Source organism: Pomacea canaliculata, linkage group LG4, assembly GCF_003073045.1.
Source record: "Pomacea canaliculata isolate SZHN2017 linkage group LG4, ASM307304v1, whole genome shotgun sequence".
Taxonomy (NCBI): domain Eukaryota; kingdom Metazoa; phylum Mollusca; class Gastropoda; order Architaenioglossa; family Ampullariidae; genus Pomacea; species Pomacea canaliculata.
In genome coordinates this window covers 11,692,489-11,710,125 of record NC_037593.1, presented here as the reverse complement: position 1 = coordinate 11,710,125, position 17,637 = coordinate 11,692,489, and the positions used below count along the sequence as shown (strand labels likewise).

At 40.2% G+C, this 17,637-nt stretch overlaps 1 protein-coding gene and 1 long non-coding RNA gene across 3 annotated transcripts; one reads left to right on the top strand and one right to left on the bottom strand.

Annotated features, from left to right (window-relative positions):
• The first annotated feature begins 4,032 nt into the window (after nucleotides 1–4,032).
• On the top strand, nucleotides 4,033–13,524 carry LOC112561203 (C-type Lectin CRL-like). 2 transcript variants are annotated; one of them, XM_025233541.1, is made up of 5 exons: nucleotides 4,033–4,340; nucleotides 9,961–10,033; nucleotides 10,746–10,841; nucleotides 11,154–11,333; nucleotides 12,229–13,524. In XM_025233541.1, the coding sequence occupies exons 1-5, from the start codon at nucleotides 4,185–4,187 to the stop codon at nucleotides 12,480–12,482; spliced, it is 759 nt and encodes a 252-aa protein (XP_025089326.1). In that variant the 5' UTR covers nucleotides 4,033–4,184; the 3' UTR covers nucleotides 12,483–13,524. The 2 variants fall into 2 exon arrangements, with proteins under 2 accessions (XP_025089326.1, XP_025089325.1); XM_025233540.1 differs by lacking the exons at nucleotides 9,961–10,033; nucleotides 10,746–10,841; nucleotides 11,154–11,333; nucleotides 12,229–13,524 and adding exons at nucleotides 4,689–4,761; nucleotides 5,521–5,619; nucleotides 6,040–6,219; nucleotides 7,237–7,648 and having other exon boundaries at nucleotides 4,102–4,340.
• Nucleotides 13,432–15,846, bottom strand: LOC112561218. The gene is made up of 3 exons (XR_003098659.1): nucleotides 15,790–15,846; nucleotides 14,095–14,168; nucleotides 13,432–13,540 (listed from the first exon to the last, which is right to left on the bottom strand). It is a non-coding gene; the product is annotated as an uncharacterized LOC112561218 (long non-coding RNA).
• Between the last annotated feature and the right edge of the window lie 1,791 nt (nucleotides 15,847–17,637).

The window sequence follows — 17,637 nt, the reverse complement described above, 5'->3', positions numbered from 1 at the left end:
GTGTGTAAAGATAAAGCCTTGGAGTTACAGATAGGTCGTATGGTGTGGAATGAAAACATAACTTTATTTATTCGGCTTCTTACATCTTCATCTGCACCTCCATCTTTGCTGACTATGCTTCCAAGGTAGGTGAAATGGTCAGACTCTGTAATACATTCCCCATGTAGTTGTAGGGGGGCTTCTTGCTTGTTGTTGACCCGCATTACCTCATTCTACTTGAAGTTAATGGTCAGGCTAGTCATCGCTGCTTCTTCTTCGAGAAGGAGTGATTTAATATATCTTTATTTCGTCAAATATCAGCATGACCAGTCCTCGCCCGTTTGCCATGGTAAGAGCAGAAGTAGCATGAGACCAGCTGACTGAATGTTACTAACGTGTGTTCACAGCACACTATTTGTCATTTATTGCCACTTGATGTCTACCTGAGAAACAAAGCCCAGTTTCCACGTGCAGGTAAGGTCGTTGAGCTGGCAAGCGTTCCAGAAGAAGACTTTTACACAGTCCTCACTGTTTTTCCAGTCGTCCGGTTGGTCGCTGGCCTAGAGTCCTGAATCTTTCGTCAAAATGGTGCCGTCGCTCAACAGGAAGCGTCCCTCCACTTCAATGTTATTCGATCCAACCCACAAACCTTAACGAATATATTGGAGGACTTGACCTGAGCACAAATGTTGATTTCCTTTTTTAATGAAGGTGTACATTACAATCTAATGATGCCTTCTGCTGCTTTTAACTAGGTCACCTGTTGGAAAAGGAAAGGGATCAACAATCACTAATATTTAATGAACCAATGCTTCATACAATGAAGAAAATCCAGTGTCAATTCTCCGCATTCGAGGGATAAGACAAACTGGAAGCTTAAACACGAAGAGAAGATAAAAGCTGTATGTGGACAAGACAGGAAATTTATGGGTGCGGTATTTTATATTATGATACGTCCATAAAGGACATTTTTTGCGTGCCCTCTCCTGAAAGATAACTTGACCACTCAAGATGTAGTTTTTCTTTGGTCCACTGGGGAAGTTATACTCGATAATAACTTCTGAATTTTGAAATAAACGACCCACAGACCTCTGAAACCAATTGACATAACTTTATTTGTATCAAGTTACCCATCGTGTCCAACAGATACTGCAAAGCCGGGCCATCCTGCTCACGTGACTTGAAGTCCAAGAGATGAGGTCCATCAGTTTGACAGCGCGCTCTGGCAGTCTGGTAGTCTCGCTTGACAGAGTACAGCTTCAGACAATGATTGTCATAAAGCACATAATTTCTCTCTACAGGACAGCCACCTGCACAAACAAGTTTACATCGCGACATGTTGTCAGGAACTGACCTTTACATTAGAGACCCTCGGCATTGTAAGTGTAAGTAGTGTGTACTGGTGTAGTCACTACGAGGAAGGCAGGTACAATAGACAGACAGGTTGATGTTGTATATTGTGTATGTGTGTAAGGATGACTGCTATAACAGCACTGTAACATTTAGAAGTACGGAAAGTACGGTTGTCATTTGACAGCTTTTAGACGAGCCGGATTATGTATATGTGTATTTTTCCTTTGAACCCCAGCTTTCCGGATGGAGTTGGTTTGGAAAATATCCTGACTGACTTACTGGAAATCTCAAACGTGAGCTCACCGTCACATGTTTCCGTATTGAGCTTACACGTTGATAGCATGGTCCACATGAAAGGAGTCAGCGGTGTATCGCGGTCACCACGCCAATTAAAATGTTAATGAAACAACTTCAGGGGAGCGTGACGACTGTGCACATTGACTAGAAACTGGGCTGAGCGGTGTAGCCATGCTAAACTGTGCATCAACACTGACAGTGACAGCAGGGACTCGACTTCTCCACAGATGGTGACATGTCTTGTCTAGAATTAACCTAAGATGTGCTTCGATGTCCTTAAAAGGACTGTACAAAGAAACAATGTTAAAAGTGGTAAGTATGCATAACCCGTGAAGAGGCGATCTCTGGTTAGACTGTATGTGGTCCTCCTGTACCAATGTTGGCATGGCTGGTGTGTATGGCACAAAATAATGCCCTGTCAAAAATAAATAATAATAATAATAAATTGGAATTTTGTTCGTTACTAAGATTACTTTGCAACAGTTGAAAGATATGTCAGCAATTTCGTTTAGAATATCGTGTCACATCTATGTCTCTGTTGTTGAAACATTTTGACATTAATAAAGTTGAAATAAAAGTTGAATAAAGTTCCTAGAATGTGTGTACAAATGTTCATCAATAATGCCATGTGTGTGCGACAGAGGAGTGTTCCGTTATAATGTCAAAATAATAATAATCATATCACATTCACACTCTTGAACATCGCTCCTTTATCTGAAGCTTTGCGCTACTCAGGCACCTGGTTATGTCCCTTTGCTTTCTGTTTCCCATGTTAGTATTTGGACTCCTAAAACAGTTGAAGTGGAAGGTGTTCTTTACCTCATTAAACGACGTTTGAAGTCTATCATGGACAGGTGACACAGTGTATGTGTGTGGCTAAGGTCAATGGTAAATGTACATATACTTTAGCTGACCTTAAATGCACCAAACTGTAAGCAGTTTACTTGATTTAATGGACAAAATACAGGTTATTATCACAACAATATTCCTGTTTCAGAATAAAGATGACTGGGAAAAATCTCTTGTTAGAGTTGATTCTAGTTCAAAACAAACCAGACATTGTCTGCACCTAACTGAAGCTTTCACACAGCAAACAAGTGATGTGTTTCATGTTTTTCTATATTTCCCTTGAGTTTTCGGATTTGCTCAGGCAGATGCTACATTCTGATCAGTTTAACGAGACTAGAATTTCCCCCGACATACCCAGTGAAATGCCCATCGACTGAAACCGTGAAAACCTTCTTTTGGTCACTCAATTCTCCGGAAACTTTTCCCTTGTTTTTCGATAAAGGAAACCATCTTGTTCGTCAAGGGACGTGATATTTGCTTAGGCTATCTACTGTTTGCAACATTATATAGTTTTAGCAATTGACTTATTGTATTGTGTAGTGTTTCATCCCTTCTTCGATAACCAAGTATAGACTGTTTACGACTTCAAATACCTTCCACTCTTCCAGCTAAACCATTGATTTTCATCTGCCTTTGTTGCTCCGTAACGATGTTGTCGAGACAAAAACTCCTTAGGGCGCGTGCTTTGTATTATCTGTGTCTGAGCGGCCTGACAGCATATTGATGTCAAAGCGTGATCAGTTTATACCACACCACCTGTTGTACAGCCCTGACGATAAATGAGAGAATAGTCTTCACAATGGAACAGAGAAGCGGAGGCAGCTGACATGGCCCTATGCTCTACTGGGGGTGAATACTAATTAGACTAATATACGCCATGTACCACATGCCTTCGTTTCCAAAATGCATTTCAGAACATTGATTAATAACAATATATAGTCATCCGTCGGATGATGAATTACTTTATGGGGTTGGGTCTGAATTCATAAAAAAATCCATTTTGAGATTTTTGTCATAGTTATCTGAAAATAACCTACTCACACAAATAATTTAAGATTTCAGGAATTTTTGCAAATTAAGGTGTCAGCCATGTATCATAAGCATTTTCCTTTCTTAATGAATAACAGTCGATGATATCTTGCCAGCATAATCTGTATAAGGTTTAGCACGGATAGTACTGGGACACGAGACGAGTCACTTTATTTTATGTATGTAATTGTATTTTTTTATAATAAATAAATCTTTTATTATTATACAATAAATTACACGTCGTTGAGTCTTGTGTTTCCCGGGTCCTGTGTTCATGTTCTGGCTTAATAAGCCAGGAATACCGAAAGAGTAATATGAGCAATAGTTATGATCTCAATAATTTTGAAAAATATTTTGACTATGATTTGGGAGTAAAGTCAGAAATTTGTTTTGCTAGTAAAAAAGTTCCAAAAGAGACAGAGAGGCCACCATGTGGCTTCGTCTAGTGACGTCACATGTTGCCGAGGGGGTAACCAGCCTACAGCCATTCAACTTCCCACACTCCTCCTCACTATTCCAGCTCAATCATTAATTATCACCTCCTTCCCTTGGGCTTTGACTGGAGTGTGACGGTAAAAAAGTCATTTGTGTGCGAGCTTTGAACGGTATTCGAGTTACAAACGACATAATAGAATATTGATGACAGGGTGTATTCATGTCAGACCACTCGTTTCGGAATGCGGATATCTGTTAATACAGTTATTTACATTCAATCCCAGGTGGAAATGTGGACGAGAGTATATATTGCTGATGCCGCCCTGTGTTCAGACAGTCCGAGGTCTCTCCTCTACGAACTCCGTGAACACAGCGAGAAGTACAGACGTCTTCAGATGGTAAGAGTTTATGTATATAACACTACTTATTGAAATTTAGTATAACTCTAGGCACTTAAACGAGGCGCTGAAATAATTTTAAGAATGTTAAAGTAAAGCATAAAACGTGACGAAACAAACAAAATTAAGTAATTGAAAAAGCTTCCAGCAGATTTTACTTTGTATGATTTTTATTAACAAGCATTTTTTGTTTTCGATTTATATTTTACAGTCAACAGATTAATACAGAATTGTAATATTTTATCCTCCGTTAGTGTACGTAAAGTGTTTATTTTTCTCTTTGCACGTGTTGCTTAATTGTTTACTCGATCGATTGTCCCCGTCTGTGTATTTATTAATTTATTTCAGGCCACCTCACGATCACCGTGTTTCACCTTCATAACACGAGTTGTGCTGACCTTTGTCGTGATTGTCACCGTGGGCAAGTTTTTTTTCTTGTTCACTTCTTTTATAGTTTGAAAAAAAACTTCGTTTGTCATCACCAGTTTGTTAGCAAAGCATAACTGGTGTTGTTGCCTTGACAGTACTACAACTACATTGACAGAATGTGCCTACAGTTTCTAAAGCCTACGATCAACCGTTTTTAATGCATGGTAAATAAAAGGTTTGCTGCTTGAATAGAAAAGGAAACATCTAAAATGTGAAAACCAATCCTTCAAAGGTCAATAAAGGAAAGAAAAGAAAAATCAAAAATAAGTAAAACATCAAAGAAGAGAATACCGATTAGGGGTTAATATTTACCGAGGTCTGAGGTGTGATTCAGTCAGAGTGGTACAGACAGAGCTTTATGTCTCCGATGTCGTCGAACCGACAATATAGAGTTGTACAAATGTTCCCCATGGTCAGTTGCCTTGAATTTTTATGACATTTTAGTATTTGCTAGTTACTAGAGTACAAGATGGGCAAACGTAGGCTGTTAGTTTGACCTAAGAACTACCGGTGGCCTCCAGATAATGACTAGAAAAGCCTGATAGACACCCAGAAGCAGACAAGCTGAACATAAGGCCACAGTCACAAGTGGAGGGCCGAGAGGCACGAACTGGAGGGATGACACAGCTTTTGAGATTGAAGTAAAGTTTTGTGAACACTTCTTCGAGCGTTGATCTCACACAGTTTTTTACCTTTACAGACAGATACCTGTAAGTGGCTAATCGCTTGTTTGTTTGTTTTGTCTATTTAGGTGCCACTGGTAAGAATTCGTCCCCAGACAAGGCGACTAAAAATGGAAACAGCTCAGTCTCTAGTGGGGTTAATTCCTCCTGCATCCAGTCTCGCTCCGGTAAAACTGCATCAACAGAAATCTAAAAGACATTTATTTTTATTATGGTAAACCTACATTAAAAGTTTCCAAAGCAGAAATAATACATGTTTAAAGAGGTCCACATCTATGATGTATAATTACGCGAGCCATTGACCCTGAGAAACTGGTCACGTGGTCACAGTAATGACGTAATTCGTACCTTCGTCATTATCAACCATACAGGAAAAACGTAAATTGTTCATACGTCACTACCACATTTTTACGTCAGAAAGGCACTTCATTCAACATTTATACAAAGATTGACACCATGACGACACTAGTCCACACTTATACTTACAATGTCAGGGGGTGGAAGTCAAAGGTCAGTACCTGACACAACGGTAGGACTAAGGTCATGGAAGATACACTGCATTCTGCGCTGTAACCTTTCACGTGCAGGTGGATGTCCTGTGGACAAAGGTTATTTCCTGTGTGACAATCGTTGTCTGAAGCTGTACGAGATATACGACTACCAGTGGCATGCCAGTATGCGATGTCAGAAGGACGCAGCTCATCTCTTTAACTTGAACTCACCTGAGAAGGATAGCTCGGTCCTGTTGATGATATTAGAAAAGATGGGTAAGTTGATATTTTGAGTTGCTACAAACATGTCAAGAATTCAGTATTACTTGTCTTCTCAACACACACACACACACGGACTTTTCTGAAATGAGGAGGTCGACAGGAAATGAAGGAAGCGTTGTATTCTTAGAAATGTCGTCGTCTGCACACAATATACATGTACCTGATTTATATATAAAGTTCCGTAAGCAAAGAAAATAAAATTTTACTAGGCAAAGGTTTTGTAAAATTGTTTGTAAGTTTTGTGAATCGCTTATCTTAAAATTTAGAAGACATTATGATATATACGTTTTCCACAAACCAAACGAAAAACGAGTGTTCCATTTCTAATTGAATTTTCCTGTTTTGGTAAAAAATGCTGCAGCACTTTTAGCCTGCAAATATTTCGTTTATGAATATATTACAGATTAGAATACCCTGATATTGGGCATTTTGTTGGTTGATGTGTCCATCAGAAAATGTGACAGCAATTTATTAAAAAAAGACTAGTGACCTACATGAACAGCTTTTGATAATTGCTTGCCAGTGAAATGAAATTACTATGTTGAGTTTTAACTTTCTGTGCTGCTCACCATAAAGTTGTTCATATTTATATGCACTTAAAAAGTCATGCTCCCTTTTTCGTGTGTTTTTTTTAAATTAAATTTTATTTTATTATTAATTTTATCCGGCTACTTTACCCTTGATTTTTTTCCCAAGGCAAACATGACTGTAGTCTTTAAAAAAGCTTCTAGTAGTTTTTTTTTTTTTTTTTAACGGGAATAAGATACATTGAAATTCTCCGTCTAATCCAAAATTAATCAAGTTGGGAGATATATTTCATTAGTTTTAAACTTAAAAAGATAAAATATAAAAACAACCTCTCCAGTCTCTCTTTCACACACACACACACAAACATTTTTCACACATGCAGACCTTTTTCTTTAGTGTATGAAATATTCGTTCATTATACATATCATGGAGCACTTTGCTTTGCAATGCCAGTGACCTAGTTAAAACATTAATATTATTCAGGTCAAAAGCTTTTAGAGCCGAATCAAGGAGTGTGGACGGGAGCGCATAAAACTGAGAATGAGGGAAACTTCATGTGGGATTACCGCAGCTTGTCCAAAAATTCCCCACTCTGGGCCAATTCCCCACTCTGGGCCAAAGGTCAACCGGACAACGCTGAAGGCAACGAGGACTGTGTGGAAGCCGCCTACCTTAATAACACTGTCGTGCTCAGTGACATTCAGTGCGAGGCAATGCTGATGCATGTTTGTGAGAGAGAGCACAAGTAATGACTGACAAATAATGTGCTGTCATCATTGTAGTAATGGTCAGTCAGCTTGTCACAGTCTCCTTCCAATATATCTATATTTATGGAACATTAGGAGGACAGTTTATGCTGATAAATGATTAAAAATAAAAGAAACCTCTACTCCCACTATTGTGTTGTTATCATTTGTATGAAGCGGTGGTAAGTTGCCGCACTTGAAGTGACAAACTAACCAGTGGGGAAAGTGTAGGGCGGGAAGTGCGAACTGGAGGGGTGGAGAGGGGCGTTGCTGCGGGCTGGTCAGGGCGAACATGTAAGAGAAGACTATGCTAAATGCCTAAACGAATGTCTTTCGTGCTTTCTGATAACCCTCCTTCTTTTCTAACACTATTACACTGCGGTTAAAAGCCCCAATCTTTACTACAATTTTTTTAAACTTGTCTGCTAAGGACAATAGACCACATCAATTATCTTTTTGTTATCAATTTACATAGCAAATGAGGTAAAGGCGCACACAAATCGAAATTCAGTAAATAATATCGACATTAATTTGTATGAAGTGAATCAAGACCGTCCTGAGATGCACAATAACACAAGCTGTCGACGACAGTTTTAATCTTATCAGGCTTTGTTGGCAGTGAAGACACTTGACAACGGCTAAATGAGCGTTAACGAGACGAGAAACGACCAGATTAAAAATCGTATCGTGTTCACAATAGAACAAGCTGTGGATTTATTGGGAATGTGATGTACACAACGTTGTCTTTATGCGCATGCGCAGACCATGCCAAACGGTCTTTCCATCCAAAACTTCGGCCTGGATTGCGGTGACTCAGAGGACAGTCAGTGCCAGACGAGGTGGGGTTGTATCCAAGTGTTAACACACTGTATCTAAACTATGACTAGAGCAATGAACAGAAACCATCACAGTGAAATGGAAATATCGATGCTAGTGATGATGTAGTAACCGTCTAATGTGACGACAGACGACCCTCTGGCGTGTTAATAATTATATATATACAAATAAATGACTTGCTTTATAAAAATAAAGAGAAAAAAATTTGTTTTCATCACAGTCTAGTACGCAGATATATTTTTACAGAACAACTCAGATCAAGTAATAGACAGGCCTGACCAGAACGGGGAGGGGTCAGGTAGAGCTGGTGTACCCGTAATTTTACGTATGTAAACAGCTGAAACAGAAATAAATATTATTTATATTTTTAGGTGCTATTTTTATCTACTTTAGATAATTTTCTAAAAAAACTAGTCATTAAAAAAAAAATTAATTCCATGTTAACTGTTTGCCCAATGAAGATAGAGCAACTTTGCATGCTGAATGTTGATACTGAGTTTTTGAAAAACTTACTGAGATATATTGTTAGGTTAGTTAAGCACCAAGCTTTGATGCTTTAGCTGTACGGTTTTTGCAGTTGTGTCACGTAGGAGTGAATAGAATCATAAGCAGGAATAATACTATGATGTGAAAACAGTGCAAGTTGTAATAAATAACAATAAACATTTCTCTGAAGTAGCATAAATATTTTTAACTGTATTGTCTTGCGGACATTTAGAATCTTTGATAACAAACCACTACATTTACAGAAAGTGTTTTTGCTTTATTATTCGGAACGAGTTTATTGATATTCGCATAAGAAGAAGACAAGAAGCACTGTACTTGAAACGTTTTCCAGTAATACTATCTACCTCCCAGCCCTTAACTGTTTTGTGTGACGTTTTGCTATACTAGATGTTTACTTTGCTTCCTGTTGAAACATGTGTTAGATACTACGGTGTGTTTCGGGAATAGCTTTTCCCTATTATTTGGATGAATGAAAACAGATTGATCTCAGGAAGTGAGGCCAGAAATGTGTTTTGCTAGTAAAATAGTGCAGTACCATGGCGAGACAGAGAGGCCGCCATATGGCTTCGTCTATAGTGACGTCACATGTTGCCGAGGGGCGGTAACCGGCTCACAACCATTTAACTTACTAATTACTATTCCAGTTAAATCATTCATTTTCGTTTCCTTCCTTGCGCTTTCACTCGGCTGTCTCGATTAAAACAAGTAACGTGTACGAGATTTGAACTGTGTTCAAGCTACAAACAACACAATAGAATATTGATGACAGGGCGTTTTCATGTCAGACCACGCCTCTCGTGACGTGGATACCTGTTGTTATTGGCCGGCCTCATCTCACAAGATATTTACACGTGATGCCAGGTGAGAGTGTGGACGAGAGTATATATTGCTAATGCCACGCTGTGTTCAGACAGTCCGAGGTCTCTCCTCTACGAACCACGTGAACACAGCGAGAAGTACAGACGTCTTCAGATGGTAAGAGTTTATGTAGATAACACTGTTTATTGAAATTTTTTTGTTGTTAATTTTTTTATAACAAACAGATCGATACTTAGTTTTGTGTGCGCTGTGTAGTCAATCAAATGCCACTGTCTGTGTATTTACTAATTTATTTCAGGCCACCTCACGATCACCACGTTTCACCTTCGTAACACGAGTAGCTCTGACCTTTGTGGTGATTGTCACCCTGGGCAAGTGATTTTTCCTGTTAATTTTTGTAAAGTTAAAAGTTTACTTTGTAATCTGCTTATTAGCGATACATCACTGCTGTTGTTGCTTTGACCATACTAGACTTACCTTGACAGAATATATTTACAGCTTCTAATGCCTACAATCACCCGTTTTAATTCATGATAAGATCAGAGCCTGCTGCTAGAGTAGAAAGGAGAAAAATAGTGCTCGCTAAATTGAAAGCACCTAAATTGACAAAAAACTACCCTGCAGATGTCAAAACAAATAAGTAGACAAAGATGTCATAAAAATGGTAAGACGGTAACAAAGAGAATACTGTCCAGGTGCTGATATTTTGGTCTCAGGTGTGCTTTAGTCAGTTAAAAGAAAGCTGCCTTCAGTTCTTATGACATTTTAACATTTGTTAGTCACTAGAGATGGAGATGGGCAAATGTAAGCTGCTAGTTTGATATAAGAAGTACAGGTGGCCTCCAGATAATGCGTATAGTGACTAGAAAAGCCTGATTGACAGCAGCAGACAAACTGAATATAAGGCCACAGACAAGCGCACTGCGTAGGGCCGAGAGGCACGAACTGGAGGGACGACACAGCTTTTGGGGTTAAAGTTTTGTGAACACTTCCTCGAACGTCGATACCAGAGGTACAGTTATATATCCTGAGGTACTGATACCTGTTGTAGGTGGCTAATTGTTTGTTGTTCTGTTTATTTAGGTGTCACAGGCCAAAACGTGACTCAAGACGAGGCGACTACCAACGGAAACAGCCAAGTCGCTCGTTCGAGTCGCGCTGCCGACTGTGCTTGCTACGGTAAACCTGAGTAACAGTGACTAAAGTAGAAATAATACATGGTGAAAGAGGCTTACATCTATGATGTACGATTACTGATGATTATTGCGCTCGACTGTGGAACAGAAAGTCGTTGACTGGGGTCTGCTGGTCCAGATGATCAGACACTTTCTCACCTTACTGTCCACCTCCCAGCAGCTGATGATCCATTCAGACAAAGACTGTCACTCTATGATAACACTAGTCCACACTGCCAAATACTTACAATGTCAAAGGTCAGTTTCTGATACAACGACAACAACTGCATTTTGTGTTGTAACATTGGATGTGCAGGTGGATGTCCCATGGAGAAGGGTTACGTGCTCTACAACAAGCGATGTCTGAAGTTGTACAATGTCAAGCGAGACTACCACACTGCCAACAAACGTTGTGCAGATGACGGAGCTCATCTCTTTTACTTCAAGTCACGTGACCAGGATGGTCCGGCTTTGACCTATCTGACAGACACGATGGGTAAGATACAAACATCAGTGTCATCTGCAGAATAATAAGTTTTAATTTAGAGATATAGTGAGCTATCGAATGCAAAATTCTAAAACACGTTCAGATTTTGAGTTGTTACAAAAGTGTCAAGAATTCAGTATTACTTGTCTTCTCAAAACACACACACGTACGTTTCTGTAACGAGGAGGTCGACAAGAAATAAAGGAAGCGTTGTCTTCTTAGAAATGTCGTCGTCGGCACGTGATATACCTGATGTAGTCAACGTCATTAAATACAGGAAATAGTATTTTATTAGACGAAATAAACTTGTGTAAAACTGTTTGTGGGGTTTGTTAAGCACTTAGCTAAAAATTTAGAAGACAATTAACGTGTATAACTTTCTCAAGAATAAAATGCAAAACTTGAAATATTACTGAGTGATTTATTAAGACTTGACTAGCGACACACATGAACAGCTTTTGTCTATTGCTTGCCAGTGAAATGAAGTTACTATGTTGAGTTCTCAAACTTTCTATTCTGATCCCCAGACAGTTGTTTTTATTTATATGTACTTGAAAAGTCATGCTGCGTTTTTTGTATTTTATTTTCAAGTTTCCAGCCTATTTGGTAGATACGTTCATGGGTAATTTTGTTTTTAAAAATCAAGAGTAAGATACATTTAAATTCTCATTCTAATCTGCAAATCGAATCCAATCAGCAAATTTTTTTTTTCATGCAGATATGTCGAAGATAAAACTCTTTGTGGCTAGACTGCCAATGTGTCCAATGCTTCATCTTTCGCACAGGCAGAACGCATTTAAACTGACATTTTCCTGTGTTGTATGTAACAATCGTTCATTAAACATATCACGGAGCACTTTACTTTGCATCTCCAGTGACATAGTTAAAATTTGTTTTTGTTCAGGTCTTGAGCTTTTACCGTCAACTCGAGGTTTTTGGGTTGGAGCGACTGACATTGTGAGTGAGGGAAGCTTCGTGTGGAGTGACCGCACCCCTTTGTCAAAAGATTTCCCCTACTGGAACAACAACCAACCGGACGACTTTAAGGGCAACGAGGACTGTGTGGAAGTCATAAGCGTTAATAACGTTATCATGCTCAACGACTTTCAGTGTCTGGCAAAGCTGGGCTTTGTTTGTCAGGTAGACATCAGGATGTAGTGAGTGACAAATAACATGCTGTCAACACCGTACGTTAGTAACGGTCAGTCAACTAGTCTCAGTCTCCTTGTGCTCTTACTGTGGCATATGCATGAGGACTGTTGATGTTGATATTTGACAAAATAAAGAAACGTTATAACTTCTCTTCCCACCATTGTGTTTTTTCTCTTCGATCTGATAAGAGATTGAGTGTGAAACTGTTGCTAGTAATATCATATACGTCACACAGAAATTAGTTACGGTGGCTCGTAGACATCGATATCGTTCTCACTTTAGGCACAACCAGTCATCGCCTTTTGCACACAAATATTGCACAATGATGATGATGATGATGATAAAATTAAGAGCATTAACACTACTACTACTAAAAAATAATGAAAATAAATAATTTGTAGCACATTTGTATAGCACCATTTTCCAGCAAGAACCAGACTGAGAGGATCTAGCAGGCCGTGCAGGTAGAGGGGGATATGGAAGACAAGCTACAGAAAGCAGAGTCTGATTTAAAACTTGACGACATGTACTGCGGTGGCTAGGCTCTGTTGAAAACACAATGGTCTGGTGTATGGACCTAGTAACCTCAGGACTCATATTCACACCAAACAAATGAAGAATTCTGTGCAACGCCGTGACAGCAGCACCTGCGCACCTGCATCCTCAAAACGATGGCCGTGACACTGAGAACTTGACCTCTGACTCTTGGTAACAACCAACCTGTTTTTTTTGGTAAACACTGCCTTCCCATCATTGGCAAATAATGTCACCTAAATCTCGATAAACTCTCTAGACACAAACACAGTCTGGAATCATGGACGATGTGAACTGTTAGCTGTGGTTGAGTAGAAAGAAGCTGGCAACTTCCATATACTGTCACTGCCTTACTCTTTGTCCTGCAGTCCTGTTTCTTGTCCTTCACACAGGTGACTGGGCCAAAGAATGAAAGGTGACATAAAAATGTCGCACATCTCTGTCCTGCCCTTTCTGTTTGGTGCCTTGTCATCCTGTGGGGCCACACTGGTGGTGATGTGTCACACTGCACAGTCCAGGTCTTCTCACAGCTGTTGGCAGACAACATCATCAACAACATCTTCAGACGAAGCGAACAGGACAACAAGTCCGAACAAGACGCAGGAGGACACACAAATCTACCTGAATTATAAGGTTATGTAATTGTTTACTCTAAAGGTAGCTAACTCTTTCCGAGTGAACTGAATATAATGAGGTTGTCTCCCTTAGGCTTAGGCAATGTGTACTTACTACGTAGAAAACGATAATATTTGTTGAACGATTTTGTATCCAGTGCTATATGTTATTCACTTATGAGCGTTACTATGCTCTGTATAAATTGTACGTTATGAAGATGAGGATTGTTACGATGACAATGATAGTGACAGGACGCGGGGGAGATAATGGTGTTTTACGCCGAGCCAGCAACAGGCTGTATCACGTTGCCTTGTGTCTAGAGCTTCTATCTTCCCTCTTAATTCCCGTTCAAAGGTTTCTTTCGAATTTCTCTCTTCCCATATTTCTTTCGTAGCTAAGTAGATTGCTAATTCTACCTTCACAAACTTCTCTAGTATGTAACCTTTTTTCTACTGTAATGTAAACGTACCTTGTACACGACACACAGGTAAATGTCCAGGTACTGTAGCTGAGAACCTCTGGCTGCCTGACTCTTTACCTTCACTGCAAAGATAAGGTCTTGGGAAGTTAATGAACTACCTTATTCTTTTCCTTTGTCAAACAATGTGTACTGCTTCAACTTTATACTTATTGACAGCGATCTCCTTCATTTAGTTTTCCTGTCATTTCTAACCTTGACTTGCTTAGAGACGGAGTTGCAAACATGAGCACATAATCAACTTACAAGCAGCCATAACTTGTATGTATACAGACAGTTTCTCGTTGGCTTTACTTCGTACGCGTATTTCATTTTCTCTACTTTCAGAACGATTGTCTAAAATAGCAGACGATAATGCTATGGTTGCTGTTGTAAGTAGCATCGTCAGGTCTTTGTTCTTTCCTTGAATACTTTTACAGTACACGGCGAGAAGCCATTTGATGTGAATTTCGCACTCAGTTTTTATTAATATCAGCCGCTTACTGCATGCCCATGAAATCCTCATCTTGAGACAAACTAAAACAGTCATGGTCACTGTGTGTGTTATCCCTTGGACATACTGAGGCCTGCTGGACATGGGTAGCCAGCTGATGATGGCGAGGAACATTTGCCTCTGTACGAGGAAGCCTACGACATGCTCGTGTCTGGCGTCTTGCTCACTGTATGAGAGTTTATGTCTACTGGTATTTAAAAAAAAAAGAAATGCGAATGATAGCATCTGCAGTTAAATGTGTGAAGTATGAGGTGAAAGATTGTTTACTGGTGTGCCTAATGGGGGTAAAAGTGAAACTTGGCACAAGGTGAAGGTTACTTAGGGTTTTAAGCGGGATTTCTGCGGGTTTGATGAAGGCTCTATGTCACGGACCAGTCTGTTAGGAACAGGGGGTTGTTGCCCCTGTCTTTTGTTTGTCAGAGATTATTGCCAAACTTATTATTATTCCACAAACTTATGGGTGTTACCATTGACAACAAATTATCGTGGTCCCAACACATCTCAACCACAAGTAAAAACATCTCCAAGAAAGTCTACCATCTGTCAAGAATCAAACATTTCCTTGACACTCACACAAGAAAACTCTTCTACACCACCCACATCCAATCAGTCATTGACTATGCATCCACCCTCTGGGACTCCGCTAGTGGAACTTCCATGAAACCTCTAGCTAGTGTTCAGAGGCGAGCAATCAAAGCCGTTCTGCTAAAACCAAAATTAGACCCGAATGACTTCACCTCTCTAGGCATCCTTCCTCTACAAGACAGGTTTAAATTTAATAAATGCATTTTCATGCATAAAATACTGACGGGCAAACTATCACCAAGACTCTCTCTACTATTTTCCTCCAATAACTCGAGAACCTTACCAAAACTTAATATCCCCTTTCCTAGACTTGATCTCTTCAAATCAAGTCTGAAATTCTCAGGAAGTGTGCTTTGGAACGGCCTCCCTCTCCATCTCAAGCAGTTGCACTCCCTGCACTGCTTTCGACGCCATTTATTCAAACATTTACAAGATGAGGCCTCTAGAGATTCCTTCAATTCCAGGTGACCTTGTAAATATATATTCTTAACCATCACCTTGTAAATATCCACCCTTCTTTATGTTTATTCAATTTTTTCTAATGCTTAATTAATTCATTTATTTAGTTAATTTCGTTCCCTGTAAATAAAGAATTGAATTGCCCTTACCAGTATCGGAGAGTGTTTTTGGTTGCGTCGTGTTTAGCGTCAGAACATGACGTCATTTTATGACGTAGTTTTAGATTGTGGGGAGAGTGAAAATTTTTGGAACAAGCAGACGACTGGAGACGAGAGATAGAAGGGACAGGAGTGAAAGTGGTCTGACTGTATGTGTGGATACAGGGACCGGTAATAAGTAAATTAGTGCCTTGCCGAGTCAAGGAAGCTACTCGAGAGAAGACACTTCAGCAGACGATAGCAGCAGCCGTGGGTATTTTGCAAACTAAGGACTAAGTACGAGATCACAGATGCCGAAAGACAATTCTAGCGCAGAACACCCAACATTTTCATTGTGGATCAGGTGTTATTTGAAGATTCAAGCTTTGTAATATGAGAGAGACGTGAAGAATCTAAAGCCAGGGATTCGGGTCAGTGTATGTGTTTCACGGACTCGCTGTTGCTGTTGTTGCTGTGGAGCCGCTGCTGCTGTGTTTGGGACTGCAACTTCAGTAGAACTGCTGCTGAAGGTTCCTCGCCGAATCCGCTACTGGGAGCGGTGGACATCGCAGAGCTGACGAGAAGTTCCAGAGAAGAACAACCCGAGCCGACGACAATAGGCGGGCAGCATCCCACCACAACTGGAGAGTGTTGAGCAAGTGGGCTCCACTCTCGTACCTGACAACGACGACAACCCACCAACTGCGGGGAGGGCCGTCGCTTTTGTCTGCTGTAAACCTGTGCAGCGAGTGGAGGAAAGACACAGGGTGTAGTGTCGAGGACTCCGAAGATTTGATGCTGGTGTCGGCAGAACGTACAGTAAGGTTTTTAATTTCTTAAGTCCCACCAGTAGAGAGAGAGGGGGGAGAGGTTTTATACCCCCATAGTTACTGTTCACCCTCATAGAGAGAAAGACTGTTGAATCGGACTTTTAGCACTTTGGTGTGCTGTTTCATTTGTATGAGCACTCGGACTTTTCTAGCGAGTAGAAAAGTGCTCTGAGAGACTGATAGTTACTAGTTACTGACATGGACATGTTTGATAGTCTTGGTAAAGTAAGTGCGGACCTGGGGATCTGCCTGCGTGCGGTCGTAGTAGTTACGTTAGTGTATACCATTGCCTTCTTGATTTCGTTGTGTATGAGTGGAAGAGTGTGAATTCACTTACTCATTTTTGGAAGTTTCTTGTATGGTTATTTATGTTTGAAGTTTTCATGATAATAATTATATGGACGTCCTAAACTGAAGTGATCTCGTGTTTGTTTTATTTGAAAGCCGATCGTGACACTCTAAGTTGGACTTTGAAACACTGTGAGATTCTTTGAAGGGTTATGTTAGTGCTTAAAACCTACCAACCCACATCGATGAGGAATACGAGGGAAAGGGAAATTTATAGGTAGTCCTCCAAAGACCAGCAAGGGGCCCATGCAGATCCCGCTGCCATCACAATTATCCAGTAATAGGGCCTTTACGTGTCCCAGGAATGTTTGCAGGGTTGGACTATAGTCAGAGCAGGAATTAGCACATAAATTAAAACACAGCACGGACAGTTTCTAATGGATGCGCGAACGGATAGGTAACTTGGCGGCTTTATAAATCTCTTTGTGGATGGTGAGTCCAGCTTCCGCTCACCGGCGAGTACACTTTTGGTCACGGAGCTAAACTCGTGAATACCAAGGTGACTATGTGGACTGGCGCATCAGATGTCGAGACACTGGGGCCTGGTCATCAACAACTCTACGCCACAGTCCAGTTGCTCAACAGAGTGTGGCTGGAGCAGTTGTGCTTGGAATGCCAGTTTATCAACATTGCAGAACACTCGTTTTTCGTATTTCGTTCAGCAGCATTTAATCTTTTTTTC

Coding starts and splice junctions, on each gene's coding strand:
- LOC112561203 (XM_025233540.1), top strand. CDS start 4,185: ATGCGGATATCTGTTAATACAGTTATTTACATTCAATCCCAGGTGGAA. Junction 4,762..5,520: donor TGTCGTGATTGTCACCGTGG/GCAAGTTTTTTT, acceptor TTGTCTATTTAG/GTGCCACTGGTAAGAATTCG. Junction 5,620..6,039: donor CTGCATCCAGTCTCGCTCCG/GTAAAACTGCAT, acceptor TTTCACGTGCAG/GTGGATGTCCTGTGGACAAA.